Genomic DNA, 21,359 nt, shown 5'->3' on the forward strand with positions numbered 1-21,359 from the left:
TCATGCTAGGAAAATAATAATAAAAAACATTCAAAACCATGCAGTCAGGCTTGCTTTTCACCAGCATCTTTCATCACTGAAGTGTTTGTTTATATAGTTTAAAATTATTATTGAAATCTTGGTTAATAAGATTATACTTTTAAGAATACAAGTTTTATAGGTGGACACTGACCTGGCAAGCTCATGCTTCCATCGCTTCTTCAACCTGGTACCCAACTCTGTGACGATGTCTGCTTAGCACCTGTGAAATTTCCCACTGCTAGACTGACATTCTGAGCAGAGATGAGGGAATCAAAGTTAAAATCCAGCCCATCTGCATCCATTAATTCATTGCGAATGATGGTCTCCATGTCACATTCCAAGCTCCCACTGAAAATTTCCAGGTCCAAATCAGTTGGGAACTTTTCATGCACCGGAAGGTTCATGCCTGTGGAGTACAAGGGTCCTGAGAGTGTGTCTGAGAGGGCTTGCATAGAATGAGTGACTGAGGACTGCTGCTGGTGTTTGGACGAGTCTAAATTGTTGCTGTCATTTAAACCAATATTATTTATGCTGTTTGACAAGGCACGACTGCCACCAAGAAATGAGTTATGGGACTGGTGCTGGTGGTGGAGCAAGTTCTGATTAACCAGGCTTCCCCCTTGATTAGGCTGGGCTGCAAACGACATCATGGGGTCACTCCTCAGAATAATTCTACGAGAATTCTGAGCAGTGACTGCAGTACTTGCTTGGGACATGAGGGGATCAGACTTAGTCATTAATATGTCACTATGGCTAAGTGAATCAGTGGTCAGCAGGTCCTGAAGAGACTGGTTGCTATAATGGTTTATGGAAGAAAATGTTGCTTGTTTGTTCTCTTGAATGGTTTGCATTGGAGACTGACGAAGAGACGTCAATGGAAAATTGAAGCTACTAGTGTTGTTGAAGCTACTGGATGGAGAGCCAATGCTTGAGCCCTTAGTGCCATAAGTAAAGCTGGAACTTCTCTGCATGCCAACACTAGGAGATGACTGCTGTGACGGAGTGAGGGAAATGTCATCCAGCAAATCATCGATAAGATTCTCTGTTAGACCATCGTTTAAATTCATGGTTCCAGTCATATCAGTTATCCTTGGCAACTCCACTGTGGATGGTTTTGTTATGGATGGAGACATGCTGCCAGGGCTATACAACATAGGAGAAATAGGGGAATCATCATCCTGAACGTCATCAAGCTCAGTCGTTGCTGGAATTGGAGACAAACGACCACTTATTGTGCTGGCGTTAGAGTTTGTACGGGAACGGAAATCTGTCCAAGTATCCAACTCATCACTGCTACGCGATGTTGGGCTTCCTGGCCATTTCAGCTGTGATGGGCTATCATCTGCAGCATCCTGGGACACCTGCATTGATGCTTTTTTCTTTGCTGCTCTTCCCCGGCTCTTAGTGTATTTGTTGCTGTTGTCCATTGACACCGCACGCCTCCTAGGTGCCTTCCCACCTTTCCCTCCTTCTGGATTGATCATCCACCAAGAGCTTTTTCCTGTGCCCTCATTTTGTACTCGAATAAATCTGCTGTGCAGAGACAAATTATGTCGTATTGAATTCTGAGGAAATAAAAAGAAATGGGACACATTAATCATATAGTAATGAAGCCAGCGGATACATAAAAATGTATGTAAAGACAATTTTTTTTTTAATGCTTTGGATAGAGTGAGGAACATTTTAGAAGGGTTGTCAGGTTAATATTGCTGTCTATGTCCCCACCGGTAAAATGCACCATTTTTTTGGGGGACCAGTGTTATGGGTGTCAATGTGGAACGTAAAATGAGGTGAAATGGGTACACTCATGGGATGCTGGTTCTGAGCACAACTAAGAAGAGATTTTCCCTTTTGCTTCCTTCAACATCCCAGAAAAAATAAATAAAGGAAAAACAGGTTATTTGCACACACAACCTTTACTATCTGTATTGGGTGGTTGGGACATTTAAAAAGGTGGGACGTCCGCTTATCCGTCTCGTCCCCTCCCCAGACCTTCCGGTGCCACATTTGGCACCTTTGGGGGGGGGGGGTCATGGGTACTTGATTTTGACAGCCACTGTTCCCGCTTCCGGAGACGGCACCACAGTCTCTGAAGTTCAGCCCCCTCCTCTCTCCACCGCGCCAATTAGAAAGCACAGTGGGGAAACGGCTGCAAAGTTGAAGGGCTGCACTACTGGGCTCCTTTGCCAGGAATGGTGGTGGCTGCACCCAACAGCCGATCTGAAGATCTGCTGGGGTGCCGACATTGCGGGCTCCCTGGACAGGCAAGTGTCCGTATATTAAAAGTCAGCAGCTGCAGTATTTATAGTTGCTGACTTAATTTTTTTGTGGGGGGGCTGGAATTCCTCTTTATATAAACCAGTTGTGGCCACTGGATGTACTACTATGTAGGTACCATTCTGTGCACGTTCCCTGAACTACGTTCAAATGCAATGCAGTTGCAACCTGCAGCAGGTGTCAATATTTACTTAGCGACACCCCCAAACACAGGTCACAAACAGTGCGTTTGCCTGCACCGATCACATCGTAGCATGAGATCCGGTTGCCGTACGTTTCCAAAAGTAGTGCATGCACTTTTTGGGTGCGGTGAATTGTGATTTGAGCCCATTCAAACTAAATGTGTGTGAGTGTGTGAACTGGCCCTCATAGTTTGTTCTGAATAACCTTCACTTTACTCTGCTCATCCCCAACTCCTGCTTCTTTAAATTTTTTAAGCATCAATGTTTGTTCGTTTCGGAAAATATGAACCCCCCCCCCAAAAAAAAAAAAAAACCCACACATTTTATTCAATTGGAAAAGTACAGCCGTGTACCAGAATCATATTTTTAAAAAAAAAACTGATTAAGGGAGTAAAAACTGTGCTTTTTGTTTAGAGATGGCAAAAAAAAAAAAATATATCTTTTTGCAAGACTATCACCAAAAATTCCTGATTATTTTAATTAGATAAGGTTATTGCCGAGTCAATGGGCCCATGTACTGTATGTAAAAACTGCTCTTCTTCAGTATACAGGCATAAAAGCTAAAGTTAATATTCTTTCATATAACTTGGGCGTTAATCTATTAAATATGGAATGATTCTCGGCCAATGCCAATACTGGAACATGGCTAGTTCCTTGGATACTTTACGCTTCTCCACTCAACACTAAGGCCCCATTCACACCTGAGCGTAGCGCTTTCAGGCAGAAAGTTGCGCGATTTTGCGGCAGTTTTTAATGCGTTTTGTGCAGGTCAAAAGGTCACCAATGTAAAAAGCAGAAAAACGCCCAAATCTGCCTTAAAAAAAAAAAGTTCCAGAACTTGTTTGCGCTTCAGGCGTTTTGGAGTGAAGATGTGAACCATCTCCATAGAGAATAATTGATTTTTTTCCCCTCCAGCGTTTTGTAGCTTCAGGCTTCAAGCTTCCATATACTCAGGTGTGAATGGGGCCTAAAGGGTCAGATGTACTTACAAGGATATTTTCTAAACAAACCAAAAAATATTCTTGTGCAATAACCTGCCTAAAGAATTCAAATCCTGACCTTTTTAGGCACAGCAGAAATATCACAATACTCAACATTTGAGAGCGTGTTTTGCTTTAATGAAGTTGAAGTTGTTTATGGGCAACATATGCCCATCACCTTCAACAAAATGATAATCTAATTTGTTGGCTGCCTTTGAATCTCTGCTTGCTGTATAACAAATGATGTGGGTGGTTTTAACTACTGCACCATTTGCCTTAGGCTTAATGTACACGGGGTGGTTTTACAGCCTCTCCTGAACGATTTAACTTGACAGATAATAACAAACATTTAAAAACATTTTGACGTGTTTACATGCTGCGTTTAGAAGCGTTTTTTTTTTCTTAAATGGTCAAAAATGACAAAACGCCTGTAAAACGAACTGCGGCTAAATGCGTTTACAAGCGTTTGGCGTTTCAAATGCCTCTGAACATCCGTCCTGAACACATTTTTTGCTTTACAAAAAAAAAAAAAAAAAACGCCTCTAAACTCAACTGCTTAGAAACTACTATAAAATGACCCTGTGTACATGTACTGATAAGTTAACAGAGGAGAGTTCAGGGGAAGCTGAAAAAAAATGCCCAACTTATCCTAAACGTCCGTTTACCAGCAGCTGTGTACATGAAGCCTAAAGCTGGCCATACACCTATAGATTATATGCAGATTTTCTATGGTTAGATGGAAAAAGTGCAACAGATTTCTCCATGTTCACTAAACTGTGTGGATGGAGGAATCTCCCACTTTTTCCATTTAACCATAGAAAATTTACAGATAATCTACAGGTGTATGGCCAGCTTAAGTTTTTCTACTGACTATAGCAGAAAGACTTAATTGCTGTCATATTTTTTTTTCTACATTTCCTACAAGCAAGGGAGCTCAATTTAAGCAACTGTCAAATGCATTGTTATAGAGATAAAAGAACTTCAAATTTAGACTTTGGTACTGATGATGAATCTTCTATGAAAGTGTATGTTTTGTTATTAATTGGTAATGTGCATGTTTTCTACTTTTAAATGATTTTTACTCATTACTATGAATTTATGGCACCTTGAGCAAAATAGAGGAAAAAAACAAAAAAAAAAAAAAAACAAACACAAACTTTCCATCCAAGATAATGAACTTGCCACAATTTTCCCACTATTTAATTGCATTTTTGTTTAGCAAAGCACTCTCATGACTATTATAGTGCTTCAGAAATATCTATGAAGGAACATGAATTATGTGAAGTATGGCGCAACTTGAAAAATATGATTTTTTATTTTTTTTGTAAAAGTTTGAAAAATGTTTTCTGTTAAAATGAATTAATTAATGGTATAAAAACCATGATAGTAGGACAAATAAATTGATAAATAAATGGCAAAGTGGTCCACCGAGTCTGGCCATTTTTTTTTTTTTTTTTACACGTTTTTGTATTTTTTTTTTGTTAACTATGATGTCTGAGTATAGATCTCTGTTTGTCCCACTAAACGCAGAACCTGCATTCACTTTATCTGGTCTCCCACAGTACACAACATGGAAATGCAATTTTAGTAAAGCTGAGTTCACAATGGAACGCGCAGCAGCTCACAGCAAGAGTCCGGTGCGTCTCCATTCACCGTTTCAGGTCCGATTTCAGCCCGAATTTTGAGCTGCATTCGGACCAAAAGACACACAGGGCTCCTAAGAAATTTTCACCAGCGCCGCTGCCGAGATGTGTGAACTAGCCACAATCTCCTGCTATGCGAACCCAGCTTTAAAAGCGGAGTTCCACCATTTTTTTTTTTTTTTAAGTCAGCCGTTACAAATACTGCAGCTGCTGACTTTTAAAATATGGACACTTACCTATCCAGGGCGACAACGATGTCAGCACCCAAGATCGATTGTCGGTCTTTTTTGTTAACAGCGCAAATAAAAACAAAACAAAAAAGCAGAGGTGATCAAATACCACCAAAAGAAAGACACATTTCATTGGGTACAGCGCCACACGACCATGCAGCTGTCAGTTAAAGTAACAGTGCTGTATCAAAGAAAATGGCCTGGTCATGAAAGGGGGGGGGGAGTTAATCTTCATTGGGTTAAGTGGTTAATTGAACAGGCTGAAGTTAGAAGCAGATTGGTAACCTTGCACAGCTGCACCAGATTTTGCACTCTCCATACTTAAAGAGGAAGTAAACCCTGATGGATTTTACTTCCTCTTTACTCCCCTCCAAAGTAAAATAATGGGCTAGTATGAAGCCCTCGATGTCCCCACTGGCGGAAGCATCCATCTTCGCCTGTCTTCCTTCCAGGGGAGTGGACTCCGACTGACTGGCCAGATCCACATGATGTCAATCCCACGCATGCGTGCAGGGAGCTGCCAATCACAGCACACGCTGGGGAAGAAACGGCACGGAGGTCCGTTTGTTTACTGCACATGCGCTGATGATCTCGGTGATAAACTGTGCACATTTAAGAGATATTTTCAGTATATATCGGCAAGCTTCATTATAGGCTTACCTCTAAGAAAAAATGAATCAGGGGGGTTTACAGCCACTTTAAAGGGGTTGTAAACTTAGAAGGTGTTTTATCTTAATGCATTCTTTGCATTAAGATAAAAAGCCTTGTGTGTAGCGGGCCCCCTAATACTTACCTGAGCCCCATATTTGTCCAGCGATGTCCACGAGTGTCTTGGCCATCAAAGACTCTTCCTTTTGATTGGCTGAGACACAGCAGCGGCGCCATTGGCTCCTGCTGCTCTTAATCAAAGTCAGCTAGCCAATCAAGAAAGAGAGGGCACAGGGCGGAAGCTCCATGTCTGAATGGACACAGGGACACTGACTCGGGTGCCACCATAGCAAGCTGCTTGCTATGGGGCCACTCGATAGGAGGGAGGGGCCAGGAGCACAGAAGAGGGACCCGAGAAGAAGAGGATCTGGGTTGCTCTATGCAAATTCACTGCACACAGCAGGTAAGTATAGCATGTTTATTATTTTTATAGAAAAACCACCTTTACTTTAAGTAAATCAACCCCACAGTGTTTAAAATAACAGACCCCCCCCCCACACACACTATTTATTGAATATGTCTCCATCCAACAGTAGATTAGAGCATACAAATTAGTTTTTGACATGAAATGTAACATATGCCCCATCAACCCTGGGATCCCCCAGGCCCTCTTATATAGAATATTCTGTGTATGTTGGCACGACAGCATTCAATAAAACTAATTTGCAAGCCTTTCACCTATATTTACCTTCTGACATGGTATACAATGCAGCACAGTGGTGTCAATACACAAGCTGACAGCATCAACCAGATCAGTATTGTGTGCATTATCAAAAGCTGTCAGGCTTTATGTAAACAAGGAACACTGTTGGTAACTCTTTCTACATCAAATAAAAAAAAATAAAAAAAAAATAAAAAAAAACAAACACACACACACACACACACACACACACACACACACACACACAAGGACCAGGTATTTTTCAAAGAACAACATTTACTCAAAATTCAATCTAAACATTTAGGGTCCTTTCACACTGGTGCGTTGTTGCTGTCTTGCTTACAGTGAGAATCCTCCACTGGCAGAATACACTGATCAACGATGGAAAATTCGTGCTTGATCAGTGCTGATTAGGTAAATTCTTCTTAAACAGAAATGGCTATAGATGGATCAAAATTTGGCCTGTCCCTACTGAACTGGCTAAATTTTGATCCATCGAAGGCCAGCTTTACTCAGTGCTTGCCCAGCAAATTCAACCCTCCCTGCACTTACCTACATAACCTTTTATATAGAGTGAAGGCGAATACTAAAAGGCACTCGAGTGAGACTTGACTTGCTTGGGCTGCTGACATGACATCCAAAGATGGTGGCACAAAAAGCCTCAAGGATATTAGAGGTCTACACAAGGGAGGACTTAAAGTGGTTGTAAAGGCAGAAGGTTTTCTTTTTAATCTTAGAAGGCTTTCTATCTTAATGTATAGAATGCATTGTGTGCAGCAGCCCCACCTAATACTTACCTGAAGCCCAACTCAATCCTGTGATGTTGCACGAGAGACTCGGCTCTCCTCCTTATTGGCTGAGACAGCAGCTGCGGCATCATTGGCGACCGCTGCTGTCAAAGTTAGTGGGACAATGGAGGAGAGAAAGGAGGTGGGGCCATGGCTCTGTGAGTGAATGGACACACGGAGCTGTGGCTCAGCTTAGGTACCCTCATAGCAAGTGCTTGCTGTGGGAGCACTCAATGAGGGAGGAGCCAGGAGCGCCAGCGAGGGACCTGAGAAGAGGAGGATCTGGACTGCTCTATGCAAAAGCATTGCAAAGGGCAGGTAAGTCTACCATGTCTGTTTTTCGTTAGAAATAACACAGAGACTTTAGTATCACTTTAACAGGTAAACATATGTTTGTTATGCTTGGCATTTGTTTTCTGGCCTGCTATATTTTGCCAATTCTATGGTGCTTATAGTGTTATTATATTTATGGCTTTATTCTATGGAATTACAGTTATTGAAATTGTCAAACTAAGATTCAGTCTGGGATACCAAAACCTAACTATTCTTGAATCACAAGGGCAAATGAGCTTTTAAAATATAAAAAGGCCATTTAATTCTTAATCTGTGGCAACATGCAGTGACTTCCAGTTAGGTTCATGGTTTCCAGTGGCTTTACAGGGAATACGAGCTAACCACAATTTCAATGCTAACCACAGTCTGGCGCACAGCAGTCCTTTCATCCTCCAAAAAAACAATTCTTCTCAAAAGGCAATATTAATAAACTCAAGCCTTAATGATAACTTTGTTTCCAACAGTCATTTGATTTAGAATTGCTTTTGACAAGTATACATATTTGTAAGAGATTTCACCTTCAGAATAGATGGTTTTCAGGATCAGAAGAGAAAAAAAAACACACACACACACACACACACACACACACACACACACACACACACTAAAACTGAGAAACACCAAAGAAAACATTGTGCGTATCTGCTTTCTAGGACCTTCATTGGAAATATTGTAAACATATGAAGCTGGTAAGGCGAGCACATTTCAGGACCTTAACAGCTGTTTGCAGTCTGTGCCCGCTGGACAGCTTTTCAGAACATTCCATTCTGCAAACAGTCGCACATTCAATTCTGGCACATACTGAAGGCCATTTATAGTTTAGCCCGAGATTATTTATAATTATATATATATATATATATATATATATATATATATATATATATATATATATATATAAATCTGGACTTCCGCTAAAAGAAACTACAATTCCCATCATGCAAAAAAGAATTGCAGTTGAATAGGCAGAATGCGGACGGGATTGGGGCGTATATATGGTAGTGTAAACCTGTACTCGCCTGCAAAGCCTGCAAGTCACAGGGGGGGACAGACCTGGAGTCACAATTAAGTCGCCACTCACTGCAAATATACTTCAAAACCGGGGATGTTAAAAGATGGGTGGCCAGGGGATCGCAAGTTATAGTGGCCAGGGATTTAAAAAAACAGAACATGAATTTAGCACATACTGCACAACTTTTACAATGCATAAGAGACACTTTTGTAAAAATCTGTCTGTGCCAGTCATCCAGTCTAAGAATTCCAGGGTGTGTTGTCAGCTCAAAAAGAAAGCTAGAAGGTAGAAGCACACTGGATTTCTGGCTGGCTGAGAGTTTTTATTTTCTTGCAGCACGGTAATAGGTGTAAAAATGAGCAAATGCACACGCATTGCAGATGATTTTTTTTTCTATTGTACTCGGGCATTGTTTTATTTGTCTGATGCAGACAGATTTGTGAGACTCTTCAACAGCATGAAAAACTAGATCTTGAAAATCCAGTTTGATGGGATTTTGGTCATCGGCTATAAAACTTGTTAGCATAAAACTATAATTTTATATCTATAAAGATGTGTCAGCGTAGCCATTTCAAATGTCATCACAGTGTTTACTTCAACCACCCAGCATACCTTTGACTAATCAATAATACATGAAGCTAATTAACTAAATTAAGTGAGCAGGTGGTGAAATGTAACAAATGCATGGATTGGTCATCATGCCGGAGGCTTGCGATTCTTTTTCTCTCTCTCACTTTGAAGAACTGGAGAAATTATTAATTTTTATTGCATATGGTTTATACGTGTATACATCGTAGCGTTAAACTTTTTCTAAGAATGTGTGTCAACTGTCTCGTCTAAGGTGAAGTTCACACGAGCCTGTATTGAAGATTGCAGTGTTTTACCATGCAGGATAGTGTAGTGTTGGCTCTGGCAGGGAGCAGCATGATGCACAGTTCCGTACATATCGCAATGCATGGTTTTTCATTTTTCAACATAGTGACACCATTCATGTCAATGCATGGCCGCAGAGTGTGTTGCGCTGCTGTGTGGTGACATGTGGTGCAGAAAAATGCAGACATGATGCAATGCACAGCACACTAGCGCTGCGGTGTGAAAGAGGCAAATACAATTGTCTGGCAAGTGCCCTAGTGGCAACCTGTGTCATACAAGTGTTTATTAGGTAGAAGATACTTATTTTTTGACAAGGACTCCTGATCACATATGTTGCATTAAAATAGTTCAGAACTACTTCTGCCACACTGTTCACATCTTAAGAACATTTGTGCGTATAATATTATTATATATATATATATATATATATATATATATATATATATATATATATACACACATACACACACACACACACACACACACACACATACACACATACACACATACACACATATATATATATATATATATATATATATATATATAAATAAATATAAACATACATATATACACACATATACACACACGTATTTACAAAATCTTATCTCATCAATTACTGCATATGTAAGCTACTATTTCAGAATACTCTCCAATAAGCTCTGCACATAAAAACCTTGCCGTTAACTGCACAAAAACAGCTCTGCCACCAGATTCCCAAGTGATCGCTCTTGTCTGTGTTGGGAAGCCAAACAAGCTGTAAAAGCGAATGTGTCTGGTATCTTGTATTGATTTTACATTTTTATTATTTCTAAGAACACCAAGACAGGCCTAGTACCCCACCTTTATTTGTGAAAATGCACTATCCTATAAAATATGGTGTATATTTATGGTAACGCTTAACTGCTGCAAAAGCAGCATTACATGTCACTTGGGAGAGACAAAAACACGATTCTGATTCTAGCTTTACTTTCAATAATAGAAGAAAGGATTTAAAAGCGTTAGCTCACTACATACAGACAGGCATGCCTGAGAATAAAGGAGGCCCCCACTGGCTTTTTACACTTCTGCCTTTTGGCAGGAAGATCTAACTAAAGGCATTCTTGGATCTGGAGTTGGGCTTTAACATTTGATCATAAAATGTTCCTTTCCAATACAATGGTTGATTACCAAATAATTAAAAGCCCAGTGTACACAAATCCAAAAGGAACACCTTCTGGTTACACAATTCAATACAAGATGAGTCAGAGGGCTTACAATCTAAAAAGTAAATACTTTAACTGCTTCTCATTAACAGATGCAGGTTCCAAGAGGACATAACCAGTCCAATCTAACAGATTACAGGCATACCCCACTTTTAAGTACACAACTGGGTTTATTTACTAAAGCTGGAAAGTGCAAAATCAGGCTCACTTCTGCATAGAAACCAATGAGCTTCCAGGTTTTATTACTAAAGCTTAATTGAACAATCTGAGGTTAGAAGCTCATTGGTTTCTATGCAGAAGTGAGCCTGGTTTTTCACTTTCCAGCTTTAGTAAATAAACCCATTGTGTACTTAACCACTTCCCACCCGGCCAATGCATATATACGGCCGGGTGGGAGCCGTCTACTCCTGATAGGACGTTCAGGAACGTCATTCAGGAGTAGCGGGATCGCGCGCGCGCACCCGCGCAGCGGCGCGATCCCGATGTGCTCGTGTCACCCGGACACGGCACATCTCAGATCGGCAGGAGGGCTCTGTGATTGGCCCTCCTGATCACATGACGGCCGTGTCCAATCACGGCCGTCATGTGATGTAAACAAACAGCCGGTTGCTAGGCAATCGGCTCTCCTCACACGGAAGTCACCGCTGAGGAGAGGAGAGCAGAACGCTGCAGCCGGCTGATGATCAGTGAGTATGGGCTGCTTTTTACAGCTTTTTACTCACTGATCATCAGTGTAGTGTAAACACACAACACACCACACAGTACAAACACAGTCCCCACACATGTCCCCAAAACACACATGTCCCCAAAACATACATGTCCCCAAATAATAAAAACACATGTCCCTAATAATAAAAACATGTCCCCCACATATGTCCCACTAAAATCACATGTCCCAATGATTATCTGCACACATATGTACGTGATCACCTGCACACATATGTACATGATCATTTGCGTACATATGTCCGTGATCACACAAACCAATTATTATACACTTAACGGAATTTTTTTTACCAAAAACATGTAGCAGAATACATTTTGGCTTAAATTTATGACAAAATTTGATTTTATTGGATTTCTTTTCAAATAGAAAAAAGAAAATATTGTTTTTTTTCCAAATTTCCGCTATTTTTGCGCTTATATCGCAAAAAAAAAAAAAACGGAGTCGTGAATAAATAACACCAAAATAAAGCTCTATTTGTGCGATCAAAATGATAACAATTTCATTTGGGTACAGTGTAGCATGACCGCGCAATTGTCACTGAAAGCGCTAGAGCGCTGAAAGCTGAAAATTGGGCTGGGAAGGAAGGGGGCGAAAGTGCCCTGTATTGTAGTGGTTAAAAGTGGGGTATGCCTGTATGTATGCACATTTTGAGCACCGTAGTCCTAGAATAAGGTTCTAAATAACCATGTGCTTAGATAATCTGGGATAATAAAAAAAAAAAAAAAAAAAAAAACACACTTTCTGCATGGTTATGGGTTTGGTGAATGCTGATCACCTAATCAAGGAGGGGAGACATCAAGTCTAATAGATATCTATAACATGATTGGTTATTCCCCAAAAGAATTACCTAAATTGGCCATACCCCCAGATTTCAAATGCATTTCTCACTTTAGGTTAAAAAAAGGCGGAGCATCTAATACATGGGTCTCAAACTGGTGGCCCTCCAGCTGTTGCAAAACTACAACTCCTATGAGGCTTTGCTAGGCGGACAGTTACATGCATTACACCCTCAGGAAGACGCATGATGGGACTTGTAGTTCCACAACAGCTGGAGGGCCACCAGTTTGAGACCTCTGAATTCTAATGCAAGTACTTTACTCTGCTGAATACAGACTGCAAAATGCTGACTCCAGGGTAGAGCTCTGACTGGGAGAGGAGACAGGTGGAGAGAACAGAGTGGCAGAAAAATTAGCTTGTTAGTCTGTTTCTTTGTAATACCCAGTCACTGGCAGTGGGAGGAACAAGACCTGTAAATGCCACGTACACACGATCAGACTATCCAGCGGACTTAGTCTGGCGGACAACCTGCCGGACTTTGCAGAGGAAGTCTCCCGGACTTTCCGAATGAGTGGACCTGCCCACACACGACCGCACTTTTCCGGCAGACAATCCACCGGACTATGGCGGGAGTCTGCTGGACTTTTGAAATGAACGGACTTGTCCACACACACAGAAAAGTCTGTTCATTTTGAACGTGGCTCCAGGTAGACAGAACTAGCGAAGGAAGTGAATGTCGCCACCTCAATCGGCAAGATTGACACCTCACTAGCCCCGTCACCTAGTATGTATTTAAAGGGGAACCCGTACACTGAAAAAAAAATGCGTGGGGGTCCCCCCAAAGTTCATAGCAGAACCTTATCCGAGCACGCAGACCGGCCGGTCAGGAAAGGGGGTGGGGACGAGCGAGCCCCCCCCCCCCTCCTGAGGTGTACCAGGCTGTGCCCTGTGGCCTACCAGGCCGGGCCCTGTGCCCCCCCACCCCAAAGCACATTGTCCCCCATGTCGATGAGGGCAAGGGCCTCTTGCCGACAACCCTGGCCGTTGGCTGTCAGGGTCTGCCGGCGGGGGGCTTATCAGAATCCGGGAGCTCTCTTTAATAAGGGGGCCCCCAGATTCAGGCCCCCTACCCTATGTGAACGAATATGGGGTACGATGTACCCCTACCCATTCACCTGGGGGGGAAAAAAGCGTACATAAAAAAAACCACAACACAGGAATTTATTAGACAGCTCCGGGGGTCTTCTTCCGTCTTCGGGGGTCTTCTTCCGTCTTCGGGGGTCTTCTCGCCGGACTCCTCCGCTATCTTCTGCTCTTTTGCTAGCTCTTTTACTAGCGGAAGAGCCCGGCTTTCTCCTTCGTTGCTGCCGCCGACTTCGGGGGTCTTGTCCCACTCTTCGGCTCTTCTTGTCGGGCCTCCGCTTTCTTCTTCCAGCTCTTGTACTAGTGTCGGCCCGGTCTTCTGTCGCTGCCGCCGCCTTCTGCTACTTCTTCTTCCGATGTTGACATGACGCTCTCTCCAGCCTTAATGGCAGGGATGCACTGTGCGGTGACTTGTATAGGAATAAGGGGCGGGGTCACCGGGTGATGCCACGTGGTGACCCCGCCCCTTATGATGTCACACCCTGAGTCAGAGAGGTGAGCTGATGTCACAACCTCTAACGCAGCAAATCAGAGGAAGCTTTGTATTCATGGCTAGGATACATCGTTTTCTATGAATGGCTGAATGCTTATCAGATACTCTCCTGTGTTCGACTCAAGTCGCTCCGACTTAGAAAAAGGTTCCTGTACTACTTTTGAGGAGACTTCAGGTGATTTTCATTGACTTCTGTATAGAAGTCATTTTGCATGACGCCGCTGAAGTCGTGTGCAGGTCGCCTGAGGCAGTCACGCTGCCTCTGTGTGAACCGGCTCTTAAGCTTGTTGGAGACCCTTCCATTAGGTTTGAATGCATGAAGGGCAACTTGGGAAAGGGACACCAGACTTCTGTAAGCTGGGGAAAAGCATTTTCACAGCCTCCCCGCCTTGAGTGATCACTAATTAGAACTGATGCAACACTACAAGTTTCAAAGTTCATAAAAGGAGAGACTGTAGCATGTTACTTGTCAGATAAAAATATAGATGCATTTGTCTGAAGAACATCATAAAACAATTCAAACACCCCCTTCAGTACATTAGATGTCTTGACTGGTTATGGTAATTATCCACTTCAGCTCCAGGTTTTACCTCCCCTTATGACCAGATTATTTTTATTGCTATTCAGCACTGTGCTACTATAACTGGCAATTGTGCGGTCATGGAACAATGTATGCAAATTCAATGTAGATCAACACACACACACAGCTCTCTTTTAGTGGTATTTGATCACCTCTAGGGTTAAAAAAAAAAAAAAAAAAAAAAAAAAAAACAACAACACACAAACAAAACACAAGCAACTATTTTTTTACTTTCTGATATAAAACCTAGCCAATTAAAAAGAAAAAAAAAAATGATTTCATAAAATTTTAGGCCAAAATGTATTCTGCTACAGGTCTTTGGTAAAAACAAAACAAAAAAATAATAAAGTGTATATTAATTGGTTTGCGTGAAAGTTAGCATCTACAAACAGTGGTATTATCTACTGTAATTTTTGTTTATTTTTATGCTAGTAATGGCAGTGATCAGTGACTTCTAGTGGGACTGTGACAGTGTGGCGGGCAATCTGACACGGACACTGGGTGGGAACTGACTAACTGCCACTGAGGTGTCCGTTTTATGAAGCAGTGATCAGTGGAGATCCAGAGGATCGCCGCTGATCACAGCCCATAAACAGTTTATGAACCAGAGATAATCGGGGGAGAAGTGTTTGAACTTGTTCTCCCGCCGATTATCTCCGCACACTGAGAATCCTCATAGAATGACACAGTAACAGGCAGTTTATGAAGCTGGGATCTCAGCGCTTCACTGGCGATCTGTGTCAGAATTCACACTCCCTGATTCACAAGCTCAGAGGTGGAGAATCGGGGAGTGAAGAGAGAATGTGGGGGGATCTGAGGAGGAAAGAGGAAGATAATTAACTTCCTTATGCCTTGTTCAGACCCCCCAACACTGTAACCATGTCCCACTGTCATATTTATGTGTATACATACATACATACATACACACACATATATATATATATATATATATATATATATATATATATATATATATATTTATTATGTGTGTGTATATACATGTATATATAATGTTTGTGTGTGTATACATGTATATATTATGTAGGGGGACGCTTTATTTTACTAACATTAATCACACCGTGTCAGTGTATTGAGCTGTGATAATGTGTCATTGCTTAATAAATTGACATCTCTGTGTATCGGTGAATTGCTAGTACTGTAATCTCGTAAAGTCTCACGAGATTCCAGTATTAGAGGCTGCTCTCCAGTGTTAGAAGCGTTTGTAGATCACTTCACTCCTCCAAGGGTGAAGCGATCTACTCTGCTTTATAAACTGGCATACAGAGGAGAAAGATCTCCTCTGTGAATGCCGGAGAATGAAGCAGTGAATAGATTTCACCGCTTCATAAAAGGACACCTAATACAGTAGTCAGTGCTAATACTATACAGCAGCGTTTCTCAACTCCAGTCCTCAAGGTGCCCCAAACGGGTCATGTTTTCAGGCTTTCAATTATTTTGCATAGGTGATTTGATCAGTTTCACTGCCTTAGTAATTGTCACAACAGTTTCATCTGTGGAAAATCCTGAAAATATGACCTGTTTGAAGTTGAGAAACACTGCTATACACGGTCACTGTACCAAGGACACTGGCTGGGAAGACGTTAACATCTAGGGGCAAGCAAAGAGTTAACTGTATGCCTAAAAGGTGTAATGCGAGTAACGTGTCACATCTCTGCTCCATGTACAGAGCCCTGTGTTGTTAGTAAACACAGGGCTCTGTACTGTCAGTCACCAAGCTGATTAGCAGGTTTTCTCCACAAATCACTGGCCAGGACCTACTAACCCAGTGGTCATCAACCCTGTCCTCAGGGCCCACCAACAGGCCAGGTTTTATGTATTACCTTGGGGAGATGCAGACTAGAATACTGCAATCACTGAGCAGCAAATGATATCACCTGTGATGTATTTCAGTTATCTTGCAAACCTGGCCTGCTAGTGGGCCCCAAGGACAGGGTTGATGACCACTGCACTAACCGACTATAATGAATGACAGCAGCTGTCCTGCCACAGTAAGAAGGCGGTAGGTAGGCATCAGCTAGTGGTTGGGTAAATGCCCTCTACAGGGAGCAAGAAGATGGCCGCTTTTGCAGTTCTGCAGATCTTCCTTACCATCAAAAAACTATGATGGAATGCCAAGAATCAAGACGATGACAATACAACGATTGCACAGAGTGGCCCCGAACCTCCCCAAACCGAAACAGGGTGATGTGTGCGGCTGCAAGCATCACCCCGGTACAACCCATTAAAGCCAAGGGTGCATATTTGCGTTACGTCGGTGTGAAGGGGTTAAGCTGTCTAAGCTATTTTGTAAGAGAGGCAGAATTTGAAAAAGGATGCCTTCACTTCAAGATACAACAACATATACAGCGCGTCTCATTAACATATTCATTTCACAGCAGTTCTCAATGCCAAAAAGCACAACCCTGACTGGGTTAATGTTCAACCTCTGCCTGACTTCCATACCACATCGTTCTGTGAAAGCTTATGAACTTGTCAGGAATTCACATGCCAAGAAAAAAAAAAAGAAAAAAAAAAAAGCAAGAGTACTTTAGCAGGAAACCCTTATTATTACAAAATCAGCAAAAACTTGGAAAGCTGTCTTTTCTGACAAGACAGGGAAAAAAAAAAAAAAAAAAAAAAAGTTTTTTTCCAGTTCTGAAACATATTAAATAAAAAGATGGTTGAGCGAATCCTTAGAAAATCTGAATTTTTGCCTGGAAAAACATAATAAAAAGAACATGCGTAGGTCGTTAACCTTGAGACTGGTGTGCGTGACACTTCATTTCTTTCCTGCATTATATAAGTTGACATGCAAAGCAAAAAGGAGATTTTTAGGATATTCAAAGTCACTGCCTCTATGGTAACCGCATTCTTTGGTCAAAACCAAAATATCAAAACACAAAAAGTGCTCTTTACTCAGCTTAATACGAAGACTTCATTTCTCAAGTGTTTGAAATAAGGAATGAAAAAAGAAATAAATAAAGATATACATAAAACGAAAAAAAAAAAAAAAAAAGCAGCAATTTCTGCATTGTTCAAGGGCATATAAAAATCGAAAAAAACAAAAAACAAACCAAAAAAAAAGTTTCAAATTTTTACATTTTACCCTTAACCGTTAGGGCCGGTTCACACTGCAGGCGCGGCGACCTCAGCGGCGACTTGCAGAGGACTTCTGTATAGAAGTCAATGCAAGTCGCCCCCGAAGTCGCCCAGAAGTAGTACAGGAACCTTTTTTCTGAGTCGGAGCGACTCGAGTCGCTCCTCTCAGAACGGTTCCATTGTACAGAACGGGGGCGACTTGCGGGAGCGAGGCGAGTCGTGTCGCCTCGCATCGCCCGCTGTGTGAACCGGCCCTTAAAGTGGAAGTCCATGCTACAACTAAAATCCCTGCATCTATAGACACCCATGATCTAACAGTAACCCAGTAATGAAATAAAAAGAAATCAAAAAAATCAGTATATATACCTTTTCTGAAGCTGATCTGAACCAAACCGATCTCCAGCGAACAACTGCTGTAAAATGAATGGGAAGTGACATCACCAATAGAGTTACTATGGGGCTTCCGTTGTCGGACGTGTCCTCTGCCCCCACCTACACAGCAAAGCCGTGGCTGACCGATTTTTTTTTTCTTTACAGGGCTAGATAGGTAAAGCCGCATACACACGGGTGGACTGTCTGGCCAACTTAGTCCGTCGAAACACATTTCAGCGGACAGTCCGCTCGTGTGTGGGCTTCAGCGGACTTTTTCAGCGTGCAGTCTGGCGGACTAAGTATTTCGGAATTTCCGTAATACTGTCCGTCATACTTTGGTTTCAGCGGACAATCCGCTCGTGAGTAGGCTAGTTCGACGGACTAAGAATGGCGCATGCTCAGAAAGGATTTACACAGCGAAAGGTTGCATTGCTGTGTATTGGACTTCCTATTTCTAGTCCCGTCGTACGTGCTGTACACGTCATCGCGCAAGCTTTCGACGGACTGTTTGTGCATCCGTGTGTGGTCAAGTCCGTTCATTCGAAAGTAGGACGGACTGTCCGTCGGATTGTCTGACGGACTAAGTAGGCCATACAGTCCGCCCGTGTGTACGCGGCTTTAGAGTTAAACTGGGGGTGCCTATCGATGCAGGGATTTTAGTTTTAGCATGGACTTCCACTTTAAATGATGTCATCAGGAGAGCTGCAGCCTGCAATCTTCAACTAATTGTGGGCAAGACGTGATGACAGCTGAGCCAGGCGGTTTGTTTTTTGCAAAAGAACTCGTGTGAACACATGATTAGGAACCAATCAGCACAGTTGACAAACGCTAGTGTCAGTGGAAGAGCGAATACGTAGTAGTAGTAGTAGTAGTAGTTTAACAAATGGGTTACATAGGGACTTTTTTTCTTTTAAACCACTGAAGCCCCTGACCATTTTGCTGGCCAAACATTAGAGCACTTTTTAAGATTTGACACTGTCGCTTTAACTGAATTGCGTGGTCGCGCGACGTGGCTCCCAAACAAGATTGACATCCTTTTTTCCCACAAATAGAGCTTTCTTTTGGTGGTATTTAATCACCCCTGCGTTTTGTTTTTTTTTGCACTATAAAACAAAAAAAAAAAAAAAAAAAAGCGTAAATTTTGAAAAGAAAACACATTTTTTACATTTTGCTATAATAAATATTACCGAAAAAATATATTAAAAAAAAAATAAGCTTTTTTTCCTCAGTTTAGGCCGATTCTTCTACATATTTTTGGTAAAAAAAAAAAAAAAAAGAAATTGCAATAAGCGCTTATTGATTGGTTTGCGCAAAAGTTAGTGTTTACAAAATAGGGGATAGTTTATGGAATTTTTTATACTAGTAATGGCGGCGAGCAGCGATTTTTATTGTGACTTCCACATTATGGCGGACCTATATTATATTATAATATATATATATATATATATATATATATATATATTTTTTTATTATTATTTATATATTTATTATTACACACGCATACCCCATACCCCATTCAACAATGGTGTGGGTCAACCAGTTAAACCACCATGTCCGTTATCTACACAGGATTCTTTCATAGCAGTCGTGTAGCTGTTCCCAGAAATGGCTTTGGGTGTACAAGGTTTAAAAAAATAAATATATATAAAGTTATACTGCAGGAATTAAAATTTTTAAACATCAATGTACAAGAGGCATCCTTTATACACAACATTTAAAAAAGGACACAAAAAAAAAAAAGTTTCACCCTTTATTACTAAAGCTGTGATCTGCATGCTTAACTGAAGTGCTAGTTAAAAATTCTCTTGTAAATCAATTCACCACACATTCTGCATTATTAACAAATGGCATTTATCGAGGAATGAATGTATGCTTCATCAACAAACACCAAGTCTAGGATTAAAAAGCATTGCCTCCCCCACAGCAAGAATTCCTGGAAGCTGAATATTTAATTTTTATTTTAACTGGAGCTACTGTATATAGAGAGAATTGTGAGCAGTTGGCACAAGAATCCTATGACCCTTTTTTTCCCTACACTGGCAATAGTTATTGGGGGTACTTGCTTACCTGACCCTTCCAGCACAGGCTATTTAAACAGATAAGTGCCTTTGTAGGACAAACCTTTATAAAATGGGAAAATGGAGGACTTTCCATTAATCAAGAGCAACAAGCTGTGCACTAAATACTATAAAAAGGTTTAAAAAATAAATAAATAAAAAAGTGCTGGCCTTGGCCTGATACACTGGAGCATGAATTTCTTTATCAGTTTGCCCTGGTGACATGTACTTTTTACTATCTACAAGTATCAGGCTCAAAGCAGGGAGGAATCCCTTCTGCTTATCTCACATACAGTGAGAGCCAAATGAATTAATAAGAGCAGTTACATAAAGTTGTGTTATAAATATTAGGAAGCCACAGAGCTGCAAACGAGTAAAAAAAAAAGAAAAGTAAAAAAAAAGAAAAAAAGAAAAAAACAACACACATTCAGCAATGCAACAACTACTATGCATCCTAGTCAAAGGGGGGGGGGGGGGGGGTTTGCCATGTTAAAAAAAAAGCGCGTTAATGCCAAACTGCAAAAGGTGCCCTTCACAGACCACTTTGACTTTGTCTGTGAAAGCAGCTTTGAGGCTACAAAGATACTCTTTGGTTTATCTTCCGGTACTTGAAGCTTCAACAAGGGCTAGTTCAGATTGTCATACATTTTGCAACATTTTTTAGGTATATATACATAATAAAATGAAGCAAATGGTTAAAAAAGACAAGACATTATTTTTTATAAAAATCTTGTTGGTTGTGGCGAGTCTGCACAGGAAAGCCCCAGAAAGGAGGCAGTAGCCCAATTTTAAAATTTGACCTCTTGCAGAGCCATTAAAAAAAAAAAAAAAAAAAAAAATATATATAATAATAATAATAATAATATATATATATATATATATACACACACACACACACACACACACACACACACACACACCTGAGCTGCAATGGTGTCACTCCTGTGCGGGAGCCACAGGTCACAGCAAGGATCCTGAAGAAACGGCATCAGCGGCCCCTTCAGTGCACATGCGCAGATGACGACAGCAGCGCATATACTGAATTTCCCCTAAACGGTGCAAGTTTAGGAGATATTTACAGTACCTACAGGTAAGACTTATTATAGGCTTACCTGTGGGTAAAAGTGGTGTAACAGGGTTTACAACCACTTTAGCGACTGTACAAAAAATAAAAATAAAATAAATAACAAAAAAAATAACT

General features: G+C 41.2%; 1 protein-coding gene across 1 annotated transcript in view; it reads right to left on the reverse strand.

Annotated features, from left to right (window-relative positions):
• The window catches only part of FOXO3 (forkhead box O3), a 107,778-nt gene that overhangs the window by 17,171 nt on the left and 69,248 nt on the right, over positions 1 to 21,359 (reverse strand). The window contains exon 2 of the mRNA XM_077487149.1: positions 173 to 1,586. Coding sequence (XP_077343275.1) covers positions 201 to 1,586 — 1,386 coding nt within the window. The 3' untranslated portion in view covers positions 173 to 200. The remainder of the gene's footprint in view (positions 1 to 172; positions 1,587 to 21,359) is intronic.

The sequence above is a fragment of the Lithobates pipiens genome, unplaced genomic scaffold (genome assembly GCF_037356315.1).
Source record: "Lithobates pipiens isolate NorthernLeopardFrog02 unplaced genomic scaffold, aLitPip1_a1.2 Scaffold_18, whole genome shotgun sequence".
NCBI lineage: Eukaryota > Metazoa > Chordata > Amphibia > Anura > Ranidae > Lithobates > Lithobates pipiens.